At 26.6% G+C, this 23,282-nt stretch overlaps 1 protein-coding gene and 1 long non-coding RNA gene across 2 annotated transcripts; both read left to right on the top strand.

The window, feature by feature from the left end:
- The first annotated feature begins 8,688 nt into the window (after positions 1–8,688).
- On the top strand, positions 8,689–10,502 carry LOC132928489 (uncharacterized). The gene is made up of 4 exons (XR_009662027.1): positions 8,689–8,781; positions 9,304–9,348; positions 9,493–9,572; positions 10,308–10,502. It is a non-coding gene; the product is annotated as an uncharacterized LOC132928489 (long non-coding RNA).
- A 5,128-nt stretch (positions 10,503–15,630) lies between these two features.
- On the top strand, positions 15,631–21,558 carry LOC132931012 (uncharacterized). Its single transcript, XM_060997187.1, has 8 exons — positions 15,631–15,767; positions 16,384–16,557; positions 17,367–17,560; positions 18,844–18,994; positions 20,319–20,452; positions 20,511–20,642; positions 21,229–21,294; positions 21,370–21,558. The coding sequence occupies exons 1-8, from the start codon at positions 15,695–15,697 to the stop codon at positions 21,556–21,558; spliced, it is 1,113 nt and encodes a 370-aa protein (XP_060853170.1). The 5' UTR covers positions 15,631–15,694.
- Positions 21,559–23,282: the final 1,724 nt, after the last annotated feature.

The raw sequence follows: 23,282 nt of genomic DNA on the forward strand, positions 1-23,282 counted from the left end.
TATTAATCATTAATTATAAATTCATATCACTGCAGGATTACAATTTTTAAGTATTAAATGTAATTAAATATTTCCCTATGTGTTTTACAGATGTTTGTAAGTATTTTCCGTTCAGAGGAATTGATGTTAAGATCAGGGCCGGCTTTAGATACGATCGACGTGTGTGATGGTACGGGGGCGCCAAAATCAAGGGGGCGCGCGAGAGGCGTTAAAATTAGAACATCCTCAACACTGTCCTGCCAGACCGTACAAATCGTCTCTTATGCAGACGGATGGTGGCGCGGTGGCGGTACATAGGTGCTAGGTTTAGGAATTAGTAGGTAGAAGTGAATTACATGACACATTACCAACAACTAGGCAATTTCTTATCTCGTCGTCGTCGTTCGGGATCTACATGTTAGTCGTAAAAGATTATTAGTGTGAGTGGAGTTTAATGCGGGTACATCTTCACTCCGCATCAACAGTACAGGTAGTCGTAAATTATTATCGCAATAATAGTTCGTTGAATATTGTTCCAATAGCTTTGACTGATGGGTCAGAAAGTGATATTGAAGCAGTTTTCCTTTGTGACGAATTAATTAGCATACACCACTTCACCAAAATCAATAATTGCAATTCATCCCTCGATGTACTTAACTTAATTAAAAATAATCATTTAGAGGACCCTAATATATGGATTTCATTAAGAATTTTGTTTACCATACCGGTCAGAGTCGCCAGCGGAGAAAGAAGTTTCTCTAAACTTAGTTAATAAAAACCTACCCAAGATCAACTATTGCACAAGCCACATTGACATCCCTAGCTACACTAAGTATTGAAAATGCTATTGCTCAAAATTTGGACTTCTCAGAACTAATTAGTATTTGCAGATAAAAAAGCAAGAAAGGTGAACTTTAATTAGATTTTTTTTTATATTTAGTACCGCTGTAACAAAGTATTTTACGAATAATAAAGTATATTTTATGTTGATAATTACTATACAATAATAATAAAACTAAGGAAATATAGTTTTTTGAATTTGACTAATCCCCAAATTTTTCCTGTTTAATGATTAAAAAGAGGGTGAAGTACGCCGAAATAATTCTTGCACTAGGCGCTGAAAAAGCTAGAGCCGGCCCTGGTTAAGATGTATAGGTATAATACATCTATGTAACTAAACTATATTACAATTTTACAAATGTATTACATATTACTGTGATAATTAGACGTTAGTATAAATGTCGTATTATTTATTAAATAATGCCATAACCACCACATGTGATTGCATTATTTTATAATCGCTTAGATACCTACCCAAACTGTTTTTTATCTTTAATTGACTTATCAAATTTAATGGTTAGAATATGAAGTAGAAGTGTAGTATATACAATATAAATGTTAAATAAACAACAGTAGCAACTGTGTAATGTAATACAATTTAACCTAATCTTCTTTTTAAATAAATATATTTAAATAATCGTATGATATTCTTATCTTAAAATTTGATACAAGTCAATTTACTCTTATATAAGAGCTAAAAAATTGTAGATTTGTAGATTAATATTTAAATTGAATGTTAATCTATATAAGGAAAATTCTTTTACATGGATTTTTAATAAATTAAAAAATTCAGATATGATTATTTAAAATGTTTAAATACTTATTATATTTAGATTCATGTTAGTAATACAATCGTATTCTTTGTTATTAGTTGTATTATAGCATAATATATCTACAATTAACAAAATCGATAATACCAATACTGGCAATTTTTCATGTGATGTGTATTAAACTTTGTTTTTATTTTTTTAATCTATTTAAAAATATAACAAATTAATTTGAATATTTCTGTGATGTTTTACAGATTGTAAGTATTTTTGTTTCATAAGAATTTATAATAAATACAATAGTATAATATACAATATTATATTACTGACATAGTACCTAACGTAAAGAAAATAATATGTTACTGTAATAATAACGTTACTTTATTTGTAAGCTACAAATATAGTTTCGTTAGCATTGTTTTGATGTAATGGATATTTTATTTTATAAGCAATATTCCTATAATACGAGTATAATGATTTATCTTATTTTGAATACTTCGATAATGTATCTTATTCTAATCTATTCTAATAAATTGAATATATTTTTGGTATTTTACAGTTGATGGTAATGTATTTTCAAATAAATTGATTGTTTATTATTATTTATGAATTTATGTTAAAATGTATACAAAGCACAAAATAAAAAAAAAACAAATTCATTATTAAGAGAACAACTACACCCGCATATGAATAGCTTGTCTTACATAATATCTAAACCAGTGGTTCCCAACCTTTTTACCACCACGGACCACTTCGACAATATTTTATAGGTCGCGGACCACCTCAATTTTTACGTAAACTAGGAAGACCTTTTTTTTTTTTTTTTTTACAAGAATACAAAAAATTTAAATTTTTATCATTTTACTTTACTTTTTATTAACACACGAACTATCAAAAAGAGGCAGAAACACAGACGTCGACTACGGAGTACGAATACAGAGCAACTAACAATAATTAATATTAAACTTTGTACATAGCTTGTTGTATTCTACCAATAATCTAATCTTGTTTGTACAGCAAGATTAGATTATCGGTTGAAATAAACGATTCGGTGGAAAAATGAAATATTTTTAAATTTTGTAGTATGGCTCGCGGACCACTTCACGATGTCTCGCGGACCACCGGTGGTCCGCGGACCATAGGTTGGGAACCACTGATCTAAACGTAGATGCATTAGTACATTTTAGCTCAGCAGAACTAATATTTTTGTTGTTTACAAAAAACTCTCTAATTATACAAATGTACAAAAGACTATGAATTCAGAATTAAGATATTATTACATTGAAATTTGATAATAATTCAATTCTCTATGATATTAAAACTTAAATTTGGGATGGTTTCGCTAAATATAAATTTAGTATACTATATAATAGGTATATATACGTTAGAAATTGGGTATGTGGTGTGTCATCCGTCCTATAAAAGCAACCCATCTTGTTCTTATCATATTTTTAAAATAAAATATTTTTAATTTATTATTAATTACCTCTTTAGGCTTAAAAAAAGTATATTGCGATGGTAAGTTATTATATTCTTTATTAGGTTAAGTTCTGCCTAATGTAATTACTTTTCTACTATATCATTATTAAGTTAGTATTATCTTAGATTTAATCCATGGAAAATAGAATACGTGATGTCAAGTGAATACATTTGGTATAAAACTATAGTCTATTCTATTTAAGTTTACTCGATAGAGCTACGAAAACTGGTAGCCGTTCACGCTGTTTTTCCCAGGTACGATGGACGCTAGCGTCGAATAGCATAGAACCACGTACACACCGTGCTGATGTGTAATGAACTGTAAACAAACACATTTATTATAAAAAACAACGTTTTCAACACATTTCCGCGTGTGTTTACGGTTTTTTCTATGTTTACCTACGTGTTATTATGTATTTTGTTCGGAATTTATTTTTTATCATTAAATTTTAAATTTTATGTGTAAATGTTCAAGTTTTATAGTTTTTTTACTACAAAATAGCCTAAGAATTTTCTTGATTTCGATAAATTTTCAATTTCATAAACATATAAAATAAAATTGTGCAGACCTTATCTGGGATGCTGTTTTCATTTTTGGTTGAAATAAAAACTAAAAAAATTATAATTATAATATATTCTAATAATAATAATAATATTTATTTGGCACCGAATTAAAAATAATAAAAAAAAAATTTATGAGTTGTAAAAGATAATACATTTCGTACATTGGTTTACTTTCAAAAGCGGAGCTTGGGATGAAAAGAGAGAGCTGTGACATAGTTTTTGATTTGAGAGGAACGAAGTAGATTAATATTCACACACTACGTCTTGATGTGTACCTATATAGTGAACTAAGTAACTGTAAATAAAAACATGTATTACAAAAAACAAAACGTTTTCACCACATTTCGGTGTGTGTTTACGGTTTTTTAAGTTTACATGATATTGTATTTTGTTCGGTATTATAATATTTAATTTATAACTTTAAAATGTTAACTATAAAAGTTGAAAATTTTAGAATTTTTTGGCTTGTAGCATGAACATTTTTGCGATTTTAATAAATTTTAAATTTCATAATCATATAAAATAAATGTATTTTTATATATTTATAAGAAAAACTTATCTGAAATCCTACGTTTTGGAGTAGTAATAATGCTTTAATTTTTGATTTCAGCTCCTCTTTGAAAAGGAAAATTTATCTAGTTGGTAATTTGGGGGGGAGGGGGTGTCAAAAGTAAAAAATTTCCAGTTGTTTTTAAAAGCGTCAGGAAAAACCCTGAAAAAAATAATGGAGAAACGTGCATTTTTACACATAACTACTTTTCGACAAATCGATTTTTTTATTTTGCTGTAACTCAAAAACGAATCATTGTTAATACTTGAAATTTTCACCAAATGTTTATATCAGCGTTATTTATTTACGATTAAATTTTAAAAATATTTACAATTTTTTTAAACTATTTATAAACCATTGAGATTTTCGATTTTTCTAAATTTTTTTTCATAAAATGCCGATAAAAAAAATCTGGCTTTTTAGAAAATCTTTAAAATTTATTACAAGGTTTATTATAAGTTTTACTTATCGTAGTAAAAAAAATCGTTAATCACAATTTTTGTTTATAAGTATTTAATGTTCAAATGTTTACGAAATATATCACAATCGCGAAAATTTGCAAGGAATTTTGAAGTTGAAAATTCATAAAATTTTTGACATTTATACCTAAGGTTATAAAACCCAATACAACGTTAGGTATACATAAGTTTTCTTTCAAGTAAGTGTAAAAAAAAATTCTAGCATCAATATAGAAAAAATTTTATGAGCGTATGAAATGAAAATTTTTTTCGAAGTCAAGTAAAATAACGATATATTACAATTTAAATATAGGTAATAATATAATACATCCTACTAATTATCATTGACTGAAAAATCATCTCCGTTCAGAATTGTTTTTCGTATACAATGATACCCGTCATTGCATTCAAATTCAATACATATGTTATAGTGACCAAGTGACCTACTCTCCATCTCTACTATACAGCAGAGCGATAGCCCACCTTTTTTAAAATTTTTTTTTCATATTTTATGAGTTAATGAAAAATATGATTTTCATAAATATTAAGTACAAGATTTAATAAATCTAGTTCATCACTTAAGTCAACCACTTGCTGATTTACTCGTCGTGTCCCCCGGAACAAAGGCACGCCTATGCGTGTAACTTGGCCGTCTGTACCGATCTCATTTTGAAAAGACTATAGATAGTATCACACTTGCAAACGTATAAAACCGTAACACTTTATGACTGGTATCCCATCCTCACCCTGCTAAAATAAGTGGTACATGCGGGAATGCAATTTCAGTTTTGGGTGTATTCCAGGCATCAACTTGTTCCGCAAACGTTGCTCGTAAATGAAATAGCTCAGTTCCTATACCATTGCCACATAACATACTTTTACATAATATGATATAAATATTTTGTGTTATTTAAAAGCTAATATTTTACAGAAGTTATGAAACAAGCGGGATTAATGAAAAAAAACTCCTGTAAGTAGGTCCATGAGAGCACTGAATAAATGCATTTATAACTTACGACGGCGGAACACAATATTATTATATATATATAAATGTATACAGATAATAAAAAAGATTACTTTTCGGACACACCGAGTCATCGATAGCATATTATGTTACATATATGGTATCTTTCCCTTATATAATTTAATTTTAGTACAAAAAATGAACTTATACACTGGTTTATTGCTTAATTTAACCATCTCTGAAAATTTGAGTTTGACATTTTTAATTACGTCTATTCCATTTAAAACACAATATTTACTATTATTGTTTACGGAATTAATAAATTTTTTTTCAAGAAATTTTGCAATCCAAACTACAACTATTATACAATTTAAAAACATTTAATTTCCAGTTCAAATACAATTTATCTAACCAAGATTGGTCTAATAAAACTTTTTTTACGGAATTATCCGTTAAAATTAAATATACATTAATGTTTTTTCGTTTCTACACATCGACATTTTGTAATTTTATGGTTTATAACCTTGATTGGTTCACAATTTACAGAACTTAATTTAATATGTTTTTTTTTCTAAATTACACGAATTATTGAAATACAATAAACATATTAAAATATTTAATAAGCATAATTGATACTGACACTCCGCTATCTACCTCAAACAGAATAACTTTATTAACTTTGATTTTAATCACAAGTGGATTTTCTCCACTATTCTTAGACACATTATTTACTAAATTAATTGACTCTAAATTATATAATTATAATAAAATATTTTTTTTAGTATTTAAGCCCCCCTCACCAAACCCATCATATTTATTAATTAGGTTAATTAATGGTAATTATTATAATTCACAACATATTTTCAGCACTTTTCATTAGTTAATTCTTGTTTTATTTAATTTATTACATTCCTATTCATCCTAGCTTGCATCAGTGTCTCGTAATTGATTATCTCGAGGCTGGCACTTACACAGATATAAAATAAAAAGTTTTAGTGAATTTTTAACTAGGTTAGGTTAGGTTATGTTAATGCCAACAGCAGTCCTTCTTCCGGTCGTCGATACCACGGAAAAAAGGTATAAAATAGTTTGCGATTTTTTTCTATTTTATGACTCAGCGAATAATTTTGTATCGATATTTATAAAAATCAAAACTAAAAATTTTGGCGTATTTTGAATTTATACCAAATAGAAAATGATAATATAAAAAATTTGTAAAAATTCCAAGTTTCTGTGGTTATTCATTATTCTATTATTACAATATAATGAAGAAATCAATTTGATAAATATCATTAATAACTAAGCATAAAAATTCACGTTTTTCTTTAATTTTTTGTTATTTATAAAAAAGTAAAAAAAAGTACTAGGTATTTTTAATTTCGACCTGTTTAATGAAAATACTAGATCCAGTTTACTATCACAAATCACCCTTAAATATTGAAAACAAATCGAGGCATTTAACCGACAACTTATCGTGTACCTACTTATACGCTCACACAAAAATACACAGACCATTGCAAAATCAATATATCATACAAACCTATAAGTAGTGTAATCAATTGAAAATTTGAAACACATACTTAGTTATTAAGTATGTATACTAGTTTTTATCACTATCCAGTATACAACATAATATTTTAAAATAGCTTTTATAAATCGGTTGGGGTATTGGGTAAATAATACTATTATGGACTATAGCAGTAGTTCTCAACCTTTTTATGCTCATAGCACATTTTTTAAAACAATACATTTTGACGGAGTACTAAGAAAATTAAGTACTGGAAAATTTCTATTCTTAACACATAATAATACTATATGCGTGTACCATAGCCGCGACTCGCGGCACACCTACAGCTAGTTCACGGCACACTTATGTACCGCGGAACATCGGTTGAGAAACACTGGACTATAGTATACCAAAAATGAATTCATTAGCAAATTAATTAATAAAAAATTATTTTCACTTATAAATATTATCGTATTTCATAAACCAGGATTAAACAAATACATACCTAAGGAATATCATTTGAACTTACGATAAGCCTTTATAGATCCCATTATTCGGCCTGTCGCAAAATCAGTTCTTATGTAACTATAAACTACCTATCAATCTGCCAAATTTAAATTAAAATAACTTAACCCTACAACAAGTAGTTTTTTTTAATTTAGCGTTTAATAAATGATTCAGTGACTTCGTTTTTATGTATACAAATTATGGCTACTTTAATATAGATGATTGGGTAAAATTAGTCGAGGAAAATAGTAAGTGTTTATTGATTTTTATTTATAGTGACGCATTGAAATATTTTATTATATATACTGTACAAATGTAATGATAGAATATAACATGAAAAATAGGTAAGAGGTAGATGGGTACTGAATACAAATAGGCGATAACCGTATAATTTTCAATTTGCTACGGTTGCGGATAGAAATATTACGCAACGCGATGACCTATTATACAACTCAACGGTAATCTACAACGGAAAAATGTATTATCAAATAGTTGTTTTACTCACTGAACTAGCGCTTCAAGTGTCCAGACCAGTTACTTTGTGCCAAAGGCCAGAGTACCAGATGGTATTTACTATTTAGTCCGCACGTATTATATATACATATCTGTAATTTAGTTTTAGGCAATCGACAAAAATAGAGATTAATTCTTAATTCGAATTTTAGAGAATATAGGTAAATTATGACTCTTTCAAATTTTCAACTATATAGAGTAGTATAATAACATATTAACTATTATTATTTAATTACAATTTAATATTTACAAGTATATAACTACTCGTTTATTAAAAGTTCATTATTCTGTAGAAAGTCTGCAATGAAAATTTGAAATAGTTAACATCAGTACTAAACTACCGTGAACTACTGAATAATGAATTATAAATATTTATATTATCCAAATAATTTAGTAGAATTACGCTACAATGAGTTTTTAATAATTTCAATGAAACCTTTTGCCGCCACTATATCACACCTTGTTGTGTTCTATTTACAACCGTAATGCAAATAGATATCACATATTTTAAATTTAAAAGCGATCGCCAATCTTAAATTAATTATTAAACTAATGCACCAGGGAACGGGAAAAAAATACACCATAGAATAATGTGTAAAATGTATTTATAATGTTATATTACCTTATTAATATAGGAGCGCAGAAGATAATTCGTGAGTTATTATTTTCAATTATTTTCTATTCCTAACCGTTATTATATTATGTATAATACCGTTATTCGATTAATTATATTTATAAATTGTAAAGAGTTTATTAATAAACTTATTTATAACTTTGTACCTACCGCTAACTGTATAACTTATTACTTATTGGAATTTCGACAGAGCAAGTCGTTTATTACTGTTTTTACTATATTAATAGTAAAGCAAAAACAAGAAAATCAACAGCAAAAACCGAAGTCGTGCTAGTGAAAAAGAAAAAATAAATAATGAAATTATTATTTATTAATTTATTTGTGTTAACACTGATATTAAATGACAATAATTACCCTTAAGGTTAAAAAATCATGCAAAACTCCGGCAGAATGTCAAAGTCAACTGAAATATTTTTTAGTGATCAGTGGAATTTTGATATCTGTCATTTCTATTGTGTTCTATAGACTACGAAATAGATCTTATTGATAATTATGTAATAATAATGCAATATCTAACATAACCTTATTCTAATTGTTTCAGCTCTAGTAAATGTTTTTATAAAAGCATATAACGAAGGAACTATTGGTAATTACATAATTTAACATAATAAATAAATCAGATATTTTATAAAAAACATATTCTGTTTAAATGCATTTTTTATAAATCGGTATTGTTAGTTATATACGAAAAAAGTTAAAAATTTAATAAAATCAAATTGTTATTTTTTAGCTACTTGTCATAATACACCAGGCTTATTTTGTAATGGTTACGCAAGGAATGAATTAAATTATTTATTGACGAATTGATGGGTAGGTATGAGGAAGATTTTAATACTATCATAAAATTATAGATTATAATAATTAAATTAAATTATTAAATTTTGTTGTTTTATTGTTAGTAAGTTTTCTCTATAGTATTTTTTGATTTCCATTAGAATTGTTGTTAAAATGTATACAACATATTTTAATAAATATTTTATATTATATAATAATAATTTATACTTCATTTAATTTCACAAATATACATAATATACATAATATCAATATAACAACAAATTAATGTTGAAATTATGATATCTCCAAAAATCAAAACTTGTGAAGGAGACACTATGTGTTCTATATTAAATATATATACCATGCAAATTATAACTAAAACTTCTTTATAAAAATATACAATGTATAAAAACATAAAAATGTTAGATAAATTACGTAATAATATTTATGGTGCAAATAGATAGCTGTAATTAAAAAAATAAATTATTTAATAGAATAAGATATAAAATAAAACTATCCAGCATACAGAAATCATATAAACATTTTCAATTTTCCATAAGTACCATTTTAATGATACCTATCATAAATTCATATATCACAAGTATAAAATTAAATTGTGTACTTTTGTTAATTAATAATAATTGCTTAACTGGTTACTATACATACATTTTACAAATAGGTAATAGAGTGCATTTTATATAATATATTCATACAAATAGTTGTATTCAACCCAAAATTAAATTTAATCAATTTTTTTTCTTTTTTTTTTAGAAATTAAGAAGAAGTATCTATTTGTTTAGTATGCTGTACTTATATAACTTATATAGAATACAATAAAATTATTGTAAAATAATACATTCACAAATATGTTTTTTTAGCACTTTACAATATATTAATTACTATATCAAGCACTCATAACCAGAAAGTTTCAATGTGGAAAAAATATGCTTTAATAAATTAGACGATGCAATAAGTTTCTATTTATAAACTTATAACAATATGTTTTATTCGATTAAGTACAATTTTTCTATACTAAACTTTAATTTTTGTTTAATTACACGCATACATATATAATAAACATTGTTTTGTCTTCAATACTTTTAGTTTTTATTTTATAATTCATTTTATATTTATGGATACGTACAACCAAATAATATTATCAATTTATTGCTTATATAGCATATCATAAGGTTTTGATTAACTATTTGTAAAGTGCGAAAAATGTATATATACCTATGCATAGTGCATATACTAAAATACGAAATTGAAATCCTTTAGTTAAACACAAGTAGATAATATAATGTGCTTAGTCACTCGATAATTTGAAATTCAGGAGACCGAGCTAAAAATATTTATAATTACGCTCTATATCAAATTCAAGTATGGAACTAATGGTAAACTTTAAGGACCTAGGCAGCGGCGTCAACTTTTATTCAAAAATAAATTACTCAGTTTATACTGTAATGATAAAAACAGGTCAATGCATAACTTAAGTTTATCAAACGAATTTGTGGATCATTCAGAGATCCTTTATCTCTAAAACTTTATTCTCTATCCTTGTTCGCTTGAACATATATCAATCACCGCTTAAAATATACGCATTTTATTATATGTATCATTTTCACGAATGATAGGGACAGAGGTTTATGATATTAGGGTGTATACATATTCATATACTCGCATTATAACCCCTGACTCTAACCTAGTTATAATATTCGTAATTATTGTAAACAATCTTTTACCTAATATTTGGATATAATAACAATAATAATAAAAATAATAATTATTATATACCGTGTTTTTTTTTAATGTGTTTAGTCAGATGAACTTGATGAATGAAGCTTTAGATGTACTTATAGATACCTCACTTTACTTTGATTATATTTCATTTTTCATAATAATTATGTGTATAGCTATATTTTTTGAATAAAATCAGATATTATATTGTCGGAGAGTGCGTAACGTATTCTTAGAAAAACCAGTGAGGGTGACACGCACAAGTCGGTTAAAACAGCTACTGTTCAGGTTTCTTACAATTTTCTCGTTAAAACTACTCATTTTTCTTTAATCAGTCTGAACGTTGTATTGGTGCGATAACACTTCTGTACATTTATTTGAATTCGACGTTAAGTATACTTGAAATCGGTCGTGCCACTTTTTCAGTTTCATTTAATAATATTTGTAAAACACTACTACAACATTTGATATTTTTCAAAAAAATAAAATAAAATTTGTAAAATGTTGAGGTCAAAATTAAAAAATGTAGTCCGATCGATCACATGTAGACATTACGATTACTAAAGATTTTTTACATAAAATGTTCGTCTATAGTTGATCAGTAAATTTATAGTTAGTTTCTAACATAACAACGCTCAACAGTCAACATATTTAAAATATAATACAATAATATTTATCATTGTTTAGTATAATAATTGTATAAAAATAATATAATATATATTTATGGTAACGCATCACGTAACAGAAATAAAGTAGAGCATTAGAGGGGACTTCCTACTAGAAAAAAACATTAATCCTGCAGATCACACTTCTAGTAAATATATCATATCTAAAAATAATTCAATCATAATATTGTTTAAGGAATTTACATGAAAAGAAATCAGATAAAAAAGTTCTAACAAGAATAATATCACCCTGGAACAAAACAAAAATATTTTGATATTAACTACAGATATTAAATAGGTAACAGAACTTGATCCAAATTCAACTACAAAAATTGAAAACGTTATACGTGGAATAGTACCCAATGGAAAAGTTTTAAGCCAAGACAATTTCACTCCGGAAGAGAATAAAAATATTTCGTTACTAAGCGCAGATATTCAACACGTAACGAACTCGATCTAAATACAAATAAACAGGAAACAGTATTGTGGCCGGAAAAGAATTAAATGAAGTTGTTCTGGAGATGGATAATATTACACGTCGGAATCAAATCTAGGGTAATACAATTATATTTGTGAGTGATTCTATCAAATGATGGTAGAAATTTTGAGGCACAAAACTTTTCACTGTCCTGTACGAATAATAAGGAATGATGCAATAGCGATTCATACAATAAAAATATTCTCACCATTAAAGCTACCAAAACTATTTGACGTTACAGGTGTTTGCCAAACATTTATGACTTTTGTTTATTTTTTTATTGAATTTCTATGGGTAACTTACATAATGTCTATCATCTTAATTTGATAGAAAGTTTATTGTAATGAAAATAAATAAGTTAACTGTGTCTATAATACAAAATATACTTTAATAATAAAAATAATTTGTATAATAATATAATAAAAAGGTTCTGTTTTTATATTTTGAGTCTTAGGCTTAACGGCTGCTTTAAAAATGTGGTACATTTTTCAGCCCCTCCACATTCAAAATATTGCAATTTCTTATTAATAAAAATGATATTTTTAAAAGATATAAATATTAGTAATATAATATGGTTTTACATAGTTTGTACAAACTTAAAGGTGTGTTACCCGGCGTATATAATAGGCAAAATAGGTACATTACTGCAACAGTGTTCAATATTGTCCACAATTAATTAATTTTAGCTTATCGCTACTTGTTAGTTAAAAAATATGATTACGCACAGTCTAAAACGCGTTGTACCCGTGTACCTCATAGAAAACACCTAAAACCTTACACCTCAGCACCTACCGTATATTTGTGAAGTATTTTCATTTTTTTGGTGTAGAGAATATTAGTATTATAAAATGTATCTGATGTTGTGTACTCACTATACTTAGTCAAACAAAAAAATATGAACAATTAATAAATAACATGAATTAAAAATATTATCACATGTAAAATATTCTTGAAGTTCCTCTCTTGATATTTTTTCGTCACCTAGAATACTCTATATTATCGTAAGAATTTTGAATCTCGAATTTTTATTTAGTACATCATCAGGTTATTACATTTCGAGATTTCTGATTTAAGAGGACGCATTACCTGCATGACGTGTTGACTGTTGACTTTGTTTTACAAACGTACAACATAGTTAAAATAGTTTCACGCGGGCTAGGCTGTAGCCCAAATTGATCAACCCGATCTTCACACTATAACTAAATACTTTGAATAATTAAAATTTATTTAAGTTCGTTAAACAAAAATAAAGGATTATTAAACGATAAGATCTTTTTTCGTATTATTGATATCAAAAAACTAAAATAGATGTTGCACAACCAATGTTTTAATTTTTATAGCGTGAAAATTGAGTTAACTTGGACTATAGCCCCAGTGGTTCATAACCGCGTGAAACGGTTTTTATTAAATAGAGACGAATTCTGTACGATTCTGTAAGACGAAGACAACACATGCGGATAAAGCGTCCTCTTAAGATATAATAAATTCAAATATTTATTATTTTAACATTTTTTACCACTGTTACTAAATATATTAACTGCAGGATTATTATTAAATTTACGACTATGGTTGGGTTTGCATGCAATATTTGTGCCCATAAATTTAATAAAGATGCCTCGAGGCTTGATGGAAATTTTTGTTCGAATTTTGTAATTCTTTGTAATATTTTGAAAGAAATATCGAAAACAAAATGATTATAGTCTGTTGTCGCTCAACAGCTAGTATACACTTGTAATAAATAAAAAATGGGAACAATGGAAGATATTTTAGAAAAATGTTTTCGTATAATAATATAGTAGGTAACAACTAATAAATAGCATTCGAAAAGAAATATATAATAAATTAATAATGATTATGAGATCCGTGGGCCTTGTGGTTCAACCACACAACAATCACGAAAAAATGGTCCCATTATATAATATTTTAAATTAAATTAAGAGGACATTATACCCACATGTGTTGTCTCTGTCTTACTAATGTAGATCATAGAAAATTTGCGTTAAGCAGAACACATTTTGTGATGTTAGCTTTAATATTAGAGTAAATTTACCTATTATACAATTTAAAGGTAAAGAATATTATCTAGAAAATGTCATATACTTTTATTGATATTATCATTTTGAAGTGAGTTATAACTATGTAAAATATTACAACTTAAAAATATTCATAACTCACTTTAAAATGATAATATTTATAAAAGCATATGAAATTTTCTAGATAATATTCTTTATCTTTAAATTTTATGATAGGTAAATTTATTCAAATATTAAAGCTAACATCACAAAATGTGTTCTGCTGAACGCAAACTTTCTATGATCTATATCAGTAAGACAGAAACAACACATGCGGGTATATCGTCCCCTTAAAGATAAAATGTATTAAATCGGAAAAACACGGTCACGCACAAACAAACGTAGCATGCAGACTCTTCCGGCCTGAAGACTGAATACATTTTTTGTTGAAAATATACAATAGTATATAATTTACACTCGTGAATACTTAATTTTTAGTTATATATACTCATTAATAAACACGCTGTCTGTCGGTCTGTATCCGGTTTACCACCGTTACCGTATACTCGCACCGTAACCGGAAACTGATAGTACTATAAAGACATTTTTATTACAAGGGTACGCTTGTATGCCCTATTCATATTATACTAATATTCATTGTATTAACTATTATTTATAACGATATTGTTATTAATATTATTACTTATGACTTACTAAACACACTATTACTAAATTAACTACATCATTAGTAATATAATCAATCGATTAATAATTTTTATAATACCTATTTCTTTTCATGTATTCTATTTTTTGGAGATATAATATTATACGATGTACCTATATAATTAAATTTCTGTTTATTTTATTCATTATGTGTACAATTGTCATATTATTCTTATTCAAATACAACTGTGGAATGACATGAATCCATAATTCAAAATTAAATTTATTGGTATAAAATTTGATTATTTAAATGCTATGAAAAGTTAATATTGTATTTTATTTAATTACATAAAAATACAATAAAAATATCTACGCGAGTAAAGTATATTTAATTGTTGCTAATTTTATTATCTATTTATTTGTACAATTGTTTAAAATTATCAAATAGTTACTATATTCAAGTACAGCTGCGAGATGGTATAATTTATAAATATCTCGTTATTTATAGGTATTTGACTAATCTAATTCCAAATTAATACCAACAATATTGTGTTTTATGTTATAATTAAATTATATTATTTTGTATGATTTTTAAAAAATAAAATGAAACGTTTTATTACATTACTGATAAATTTTGTTCTACAAAATCAATGGATCACAATCAATGCTGAGCAAGGTAATATTTCTAATAAAATATAAATAGATACCTACTTATATATTATTTATGTTATATGTTATATAAAAATAAAAAATGAATTATTTACTTAATACATACCCATAAACGAAAATCGATAAAATATATCAATAATCATAATTTTTATTATTTTTCAACCAATATTTTTTAGAATCTAACGTACCTAGTTGAGTGAAATAAAAATCATGAAATTCAAGATCAAAGAGGAATCGATAACACGAATGACAGTTAAAAAACCATTTGTAATTTATAGGTATTTTACAGTGATCCACTGACGCTTGCAAAACAAAAAAAACAAAAAAAATATTATTTAATATCTTGATTGTTATATATTTATAATAAATTCCAAGTGATAAAATTACTATTCTATATAAAGAAAAAAATTGAGAGATTAAATATGCTACAGGAAATTTGATTCGATGTTATAAAAGATTACAGTATCAAATTATCTGCTCTAAAATGTTGTAATAGTCACACAAATTAAAAAAAATACGTAATTGTAAAACAAATCTAAAAACGACGCTACACTCTGGATCTAAAATATCAGGTCAAAGTTTTTATTTAAAAAATGTATGAAATTATTATTTTTACTTTTCAGTGCTTGGAATAGCGCCATGTATGTATTCAGGTGATTTTGATGCTAATGGATACTTTTGCCCAGATACACCCATGTCAATTGATAACTTACCATTGGAGGAGTGTACTTCATTAGTTTATGACGGAATAAATATGGCTGCTGATTTAACTGTCAATTTTACTCAACTGGATGAAAGTAAGTAAAAACTATTAGGTATTGAAAACAAATAACCATACATTGTATTTGTAAACAGAAAATATATATTGTGTATACTATATATTATTGGTACTAGTTATCACATATTTATTATATAAATTACGGAAAAATTATGGTGAGCTTTTTAAATTTAAGATTGGAGTGTCACCAATATAGTATTTTGCCACTATCATTCTAATTTTAAACGAGCGTATTGAGCTGGTTGTTAATCCGCATTGTATTGTCTGTTACATAACTTCAATGCTATTGTTTTGTGACTCAAGGCAACTCATATTATTAATTATGTATTATCTATAATTTAAACTACCATATTGAGTTTTTCACACATAATATCGTTTATCATTTTATTATTAAATTGTGTTCTGTGCATCAAGCATCAGCATTCAGAATGTTATAAAACAGTATAGGAATGATTAGATTCCCTTAAAAATAAACATAAGTGCGCTTGTTTCTGCACGGAATACATTATTAGAATTTTATCTTTTGGAATTTATAATACATTAAATAAATATAAGAACCAATAATCGGTCGTTTCTATCAAATCAACAAACATATTACTTAATTAATTAAAACTTAAATGATATTGTTTTCAATACATTTATTGTATAGTTATTATTTATTAAATACTTAAGGTATTCTAGAACAAAAGAAGGGTGTCTAATGCCCATATGATTGTAATATAAATATAATATAATGTAAGTTCGATAATCAAATATCATAGATAGGTAAATGATAAAAACAATATATTTTAAAATACATAATTTTAAAATGGTTTGTTTTGTTTACAGACAATTTAAACGCTCTTGAATCCTCTGATAAACCATTGTATTTATATTACGGTTATGCAACTCTACAAGCTTGGGCACAAGTAGTTGATGCTGAATATGTACCTGTAGAATTGACCAAAATGAGAGAATTTTTAATGGATTCAAAAATATCGGGTTTAGTACTAAAAAATTTAAACTATGATTATAATGATTGTGTAAGTACCAGCCTAACAATAATCGAACAGTTTTAGTATTACACTAGATTTATAATCGTATACTTTTTTTTAAACCGTAAATATTCGTTTAATTGTGTTATAATAACATACATATTAACGTATAACGTCATCGTTGAAAAAAAAGTGTGTTGTGGTACAATATTCTTTTTTCAATTGGATTGTCATTCTAGAATTCTAGATGGGAGCGGATCATGTCTTCGAATGTCATGTGTTCGAAAATCATATTTTCAAATGACAAGTGTTAGAAAAATTATTAATTGTTTGAAAAGGTATATGTTCAAAAGTCGTATGAACGATAATTATTTTTTTAAATTAAAAAGCTATCTAATATTTAAAAAATTAATAAAAAATATATTTGTAAAATTGCGGGGATGTGTCTAGCTAAAATATTAAAATCTGCATCATTTGAGTACTTTATAGATAAACCGACTTTTTGTATTTTTCTATAAATATTTTGGCAGAAATTAAAGAAACATGTGGAACTCATAGCAAATAGTTAAACTTCATTGATTGCGCTTATTGCGCTTATTATCAAAATCGATGATAATTTCAAGATCCGTGTTTTCCGTTACACCGATGTTATTTTCATCGCAATATTGATTAATCAAGTTAAACATTTCACTGTATGTTGATTGACTTTTTCCGACTAATAGACAATACACTAACGGAACGTATATTTTTTCATTACCACGTCTCCGTCTTATACACGTACGACATAGTAAATTTTTGTTCACTAGTTTCAATAGTGTGCTTTAATTTTGATATTAGAGTGACTTGACCTATTTCAGGTAAGAACATTATCCGCGTTGGTTGCTAATCGGATACATTGTAAAAATGTACGTTTAAAAATAAAATAATAATATTTAATATATTATTTCGTTCATACGACTTTTAGAACATTTACCTATTCGAACAAATGACATTCGAAGACATATACCCCACCACAGCTATTAGTCATTTATCTATAATCTTTTTTTATTTGGTCCGTTATGTTACTTTTTTATTATATTGTCCCTATTTTATCTCAATAATCTTAACGGTATAATAACCTCATCTAGTTTTCTGTGCCTATACATTAAATATAATCGATCATTCTTTAAAAGGATAGATATTACCTAATATTTTATGAATAATATGTACTTGGATACCAATGAAATTTTTGTTCAAACATGTTCATTGATTATTTAGCACAACCAAATAAATGTATATATAAGTAGTTCAAATTTTATTGGTACTGATACATTTTTCTTTTTTTTTCTTAGGATTCAGATTTTCATTTTGATTCAAATTTTTTTAAGAATTTAATAGAATACATAACTGAACTAAAAAAAATAAAATCCAATTTGAGTATTGGTTTATATGTGAGCGGAAGCAACATGATATATTATAGTGATAATCAAACTTCTTCAGATTGTAAGTATATGAGTTAACATAAACGAATTAAATAAAAATGTATATATTATGATTTTTTTGAAATATGAACGAAATGGAATTTTTTTAATTTGTTTCAAGTAAAGATTAATTATTACGATTTAACCTATATATATATATATATATATATATATATATATGTATGTATGTATATATATATATTTGTTATATTAAATAATCCATAATAATTGTTCTACGTCGAAGTGACTATAAACAATTGTCAAATTAATAAATTAAAGAGGAGGACTTTTATGTTATTTATAATACAGTAAAATCCCGTTATAACGAACTCTAGGGGACAGATTTTTTTTTCCTTGTAACGGAAATTCGAATAAGCTCTATATAAGCCCTGCTTTTCGGCAGGGGACTTCTATGACTTTCGTTATAACGTGATTTTTCGTTTTATTGGTATTCGTTGTAACGGGAATTTACTGTAAAAGGCAAAACACTTATTTATATCGATTACATTTTAAGGTAGGTATATTTATATAATATATTAATATACTATTATTTTATTTTATCGATAACCTGGTAATAATAATAGGCCGAGCTAGCCTTCATGTTCAGATGGGGGAGGGGAAAAATGTTTGGGGTGAAATTTTAAGAACGAAGTTACTAGAACAGTCATTATTGGTCATAGACTCATAGGCATTTTAAATCAGTATTCATATGAAATGCAAAGCTCATGTCCATTGTTAACTCTGCGTTGATGGTGACATTTATATCAGTGTATGTAAGTATTCATTACCAAAAAAAAAAAGAAAAGAAATACTCACAGAACTCGTGGAAATCAAAATGAACCTAACAGTATAGAAAAGTGGATATTCGAATAATATCTATTAAGGTATATCATCTCTTCAATATCAATATCTATGCGACAAGTGCATTTCAAATAATCTATGATCCATTGTGTTTCTTACTCTTTTAATATTTGTATTTCAATGTATAATCTGTTCATGAGTTTTTGAATTATACCTTAACTATGAAAAATGAATTTAGTACTTTATACAAGTGTTAATACTCGTATTTATAATTAAATGTGTGTATTACCTAAACCTTCTCCGAACTACCTATCACACCAATCAATATTATTGTGGGTATACGTCCTAGTTAACCATACACTAATATATTATATACATATAAAGTTATATTATAATAATACAATTTAAATACTGAAGTTATTCTTTCACGCTAATACACCATAATACATGTATTTATATAATTAGGTCCATCTAATTATTATTTATTATAAATGTTATCTATAAAAATAAAAAAATAATAATGTATTTGTTCTTATGTTTAATAGGGTTTGACTTTGTGGCTTTAAATGATGTTATGGATTATTATATAATTGGCTTTAATAATTTCAATCCGTGTAATGAATTCTTTAAAGGCGGAACTGTTCCAATGGATAATGTTTTAAATCACACCCATTCCTTGGTAAAAATACCAAGCACCCAGATACCGAATTTTACATAAATATTTTTTTATTTTTTAGACAACATTCGAAAAAGCTTTAAGTTGTTCAACAATTGCAAAGGACAAAATTTATCTAGAGTTCTCAGCGAGTCCTACACTTAATACAACCTCCACTGAACAACTACCCACATGCTGCGTGACATATAAAAAAGTAAATAAATAAATTTGATAAATTATTTTGAGCTATCTACTGAAAAAACAAATTGTTACGATTACTATTTAATATTCATTAATAAAAAATGTTCTATACCCTAAATTAATTACAATTTAAACAGCAACATTAATAGTGTTAATAATATTTACCTATACAACCTATTATGTATTAGACATAGACCAATTATTGCGCATAATACAACATTTTTGTTTAAGGTCAGTATACTAATTGCACTCCTTATAATATATTTTAAAGCCAGTGCCCCAATTGCACTCTTTATGACCTAAAATGCAAAAAAAATAATTTTATTTATTTCTATTATATTATGTATTAATAATCACAAAAAATCGGTTAGTGTTTTCATTTATTATAAATAACTAATATATTTTCCTTAGGTATTGTAAAATGTTTAGTGCACAATTGGTAAGCTACCTATTTATTAGGTATACATGATTAAAAGTATTTTAAACGTTATTATATTATATTAGGTGTACTTATATTAGGTAATTAAGAATTTTACTTTCAAAAGTATATAAATTAATACCTATAACATTTTTTTAATATATGTTACGAATAATTTTAGTATTGTGAATCTGACCACTATAATATTTACTTCTGTGCTGACAATGCAGATGCATTTTATAAAAAAGTAATACATATTTTATAAAATATATATTAAATATTATTTATGTGTGAATTTCAATATTATTTTTTTAATTTATAGGGTCAATTTGCTAAAGCTATAGGGGCAAAAGGAATCGTAATAAAGTATATCGATACAATCGACCCCACTGCAAAATGTGATTGTGATAATAAAAATGAGTTTATAACGTTTACGATGATGCTTCGTGGTTTTCAGTGTTTAGAACCTATCACTAACTGTAAGAAGTTAAATAGCATTACTTATTCATAAATATTAATTTTTTCATTTATGATATTTATTTTGTAGCCTTCTAGATTTATTGAACTTTTAAAACTATTATAAGTGGTATATAATATATTATTTATTTTATTTTATTTTAATTTATTTATTGAATATACGGCTGGGCAATTTTGTAAAATATGGACAAAACAAGTACTACGGTTTACAAAAGATACAAAAAAGAAAAAAATACATACTATTATTAGAGAAAGATACATGAAGAAGTCAAAGTGAATAACTAATTAGTAAGAATTAGTTAATTTACAACTTAAGAGTATTTCAATACAGTTAAGTATGATAAGAGCTATCTAAAAGAGAAAGTTGCGGTCAAAATTGGCATTATGCATCATACGTCTAATAGGTTAATTAAGCAAGTAGTCGGTGGAACAAAAAGGAATATGAAATGTAGTACTGGAACGGGTGGTGCGTTGGGGTACTTTAAAATTAATTAAGGATAGTGAAGTCGGGGAATCAACACTACCACCCAACAGTCCTTTTAATAACTTACCACCCATAATGCGCCTGCGCTCTGCCAGTGAGGCTAGATCAAGTTGAATGGCGATTCACATTACTGGAGAGTAATCAAGCGATGGACATTTGATGTCCAAAAAGAAGCTGGTGAATTGCAAGAACCTGCACAGTATCCTTTTGACCTGGCAAGCATTGTCGGCAGTGTGGAGATCCCAAATAATAGCATCATATTCAATATTTGGCCGGACTAATGAACAGTATAAAACTTTTAGTGACGAAGTTAAGTTAAGATCCTTTGACAATCTCATTATTATACCCAAAGCTCTTGCAATCGATGCAAATTCCTACTTATTAATTTTATCAGTTTATCACTATTGTCTATTCAGTGCCGCATTTAGACATTTTGTGCCCCGGTGCAAAAAAAAAAAGCGCCCCCTTAAGGGGCCTACACACGATAAATAGATCTTCACTAACCTTTAAAATGTTGAGCAAAAAAAAGAATGAGTACTTTTTTTAAAAATATTGTTGAATAATTGCAGATCCCCTCTCCTTCTGTAGATACATTGGATTCATTTGAACGTATGTAACTTAAACCCTGCTTATTATTAGGGGCGCCAATTCAGTTTTAAAATAGGGCTGCCAAATTATTGAGCAGTCCAAATGTGTCTACCACATCAGAAGATAGTAAAAATATTGAAATTTATTACTGTTTTAAAAGATAGGGCGCACGATATTCTTTATATATTTTAGCCTATTTGTAGAAGTCTCACAACCAGCCTACACACTCTTACTTTAAATCTTGATTATACTGTTATTGTGTATAAATATAATTCATACATTTAACTTAAGAACCTCAATTTATAATGAGTAATAATGACTATTATCATTCATTCAAATCAAATTTTTGATTATATAAATAAAGCTGTAAGCAATATATTATAAAAAAAAAAATCAATAGTAAATTAAATAGTAGTCACATTAGTATCACTCATAAGTATCTACTACCAGTACTAACCACTGTAGTCAGTGGTTAGAAACGCTGAGTTCGTTGACAAATAAGTAATAAATAATAATTGTATTTTTGTAAGAAAAAGTCACGCCGCACCGGTACAAAATATGCTGTATTATTATAAATAACCCATGTCTATTGACATAATCACAACAAATTTGGGATATTAATAACTCTCGATCGCTGATAGCTATATTGCTATAAATACATTAGTTGTTTAAACTTCTAACACCAT

This window comes from Rhopalosiphum padi, chromosome 4 (assembly GCF_020882245.1).
Source record: "Rhopalosiphum padi isolate XX-2018 chromosome 4, ASM2088224v1, whole genome shotgun sequence".
NCBI classification, from domain to species: domain Eukaryota; kingdom Metazoa; phylum Arthropoda; class Insecta; order Hemiptera; family Aphididae; genus Rhopalosiphum; species Rhopalosiphum padi.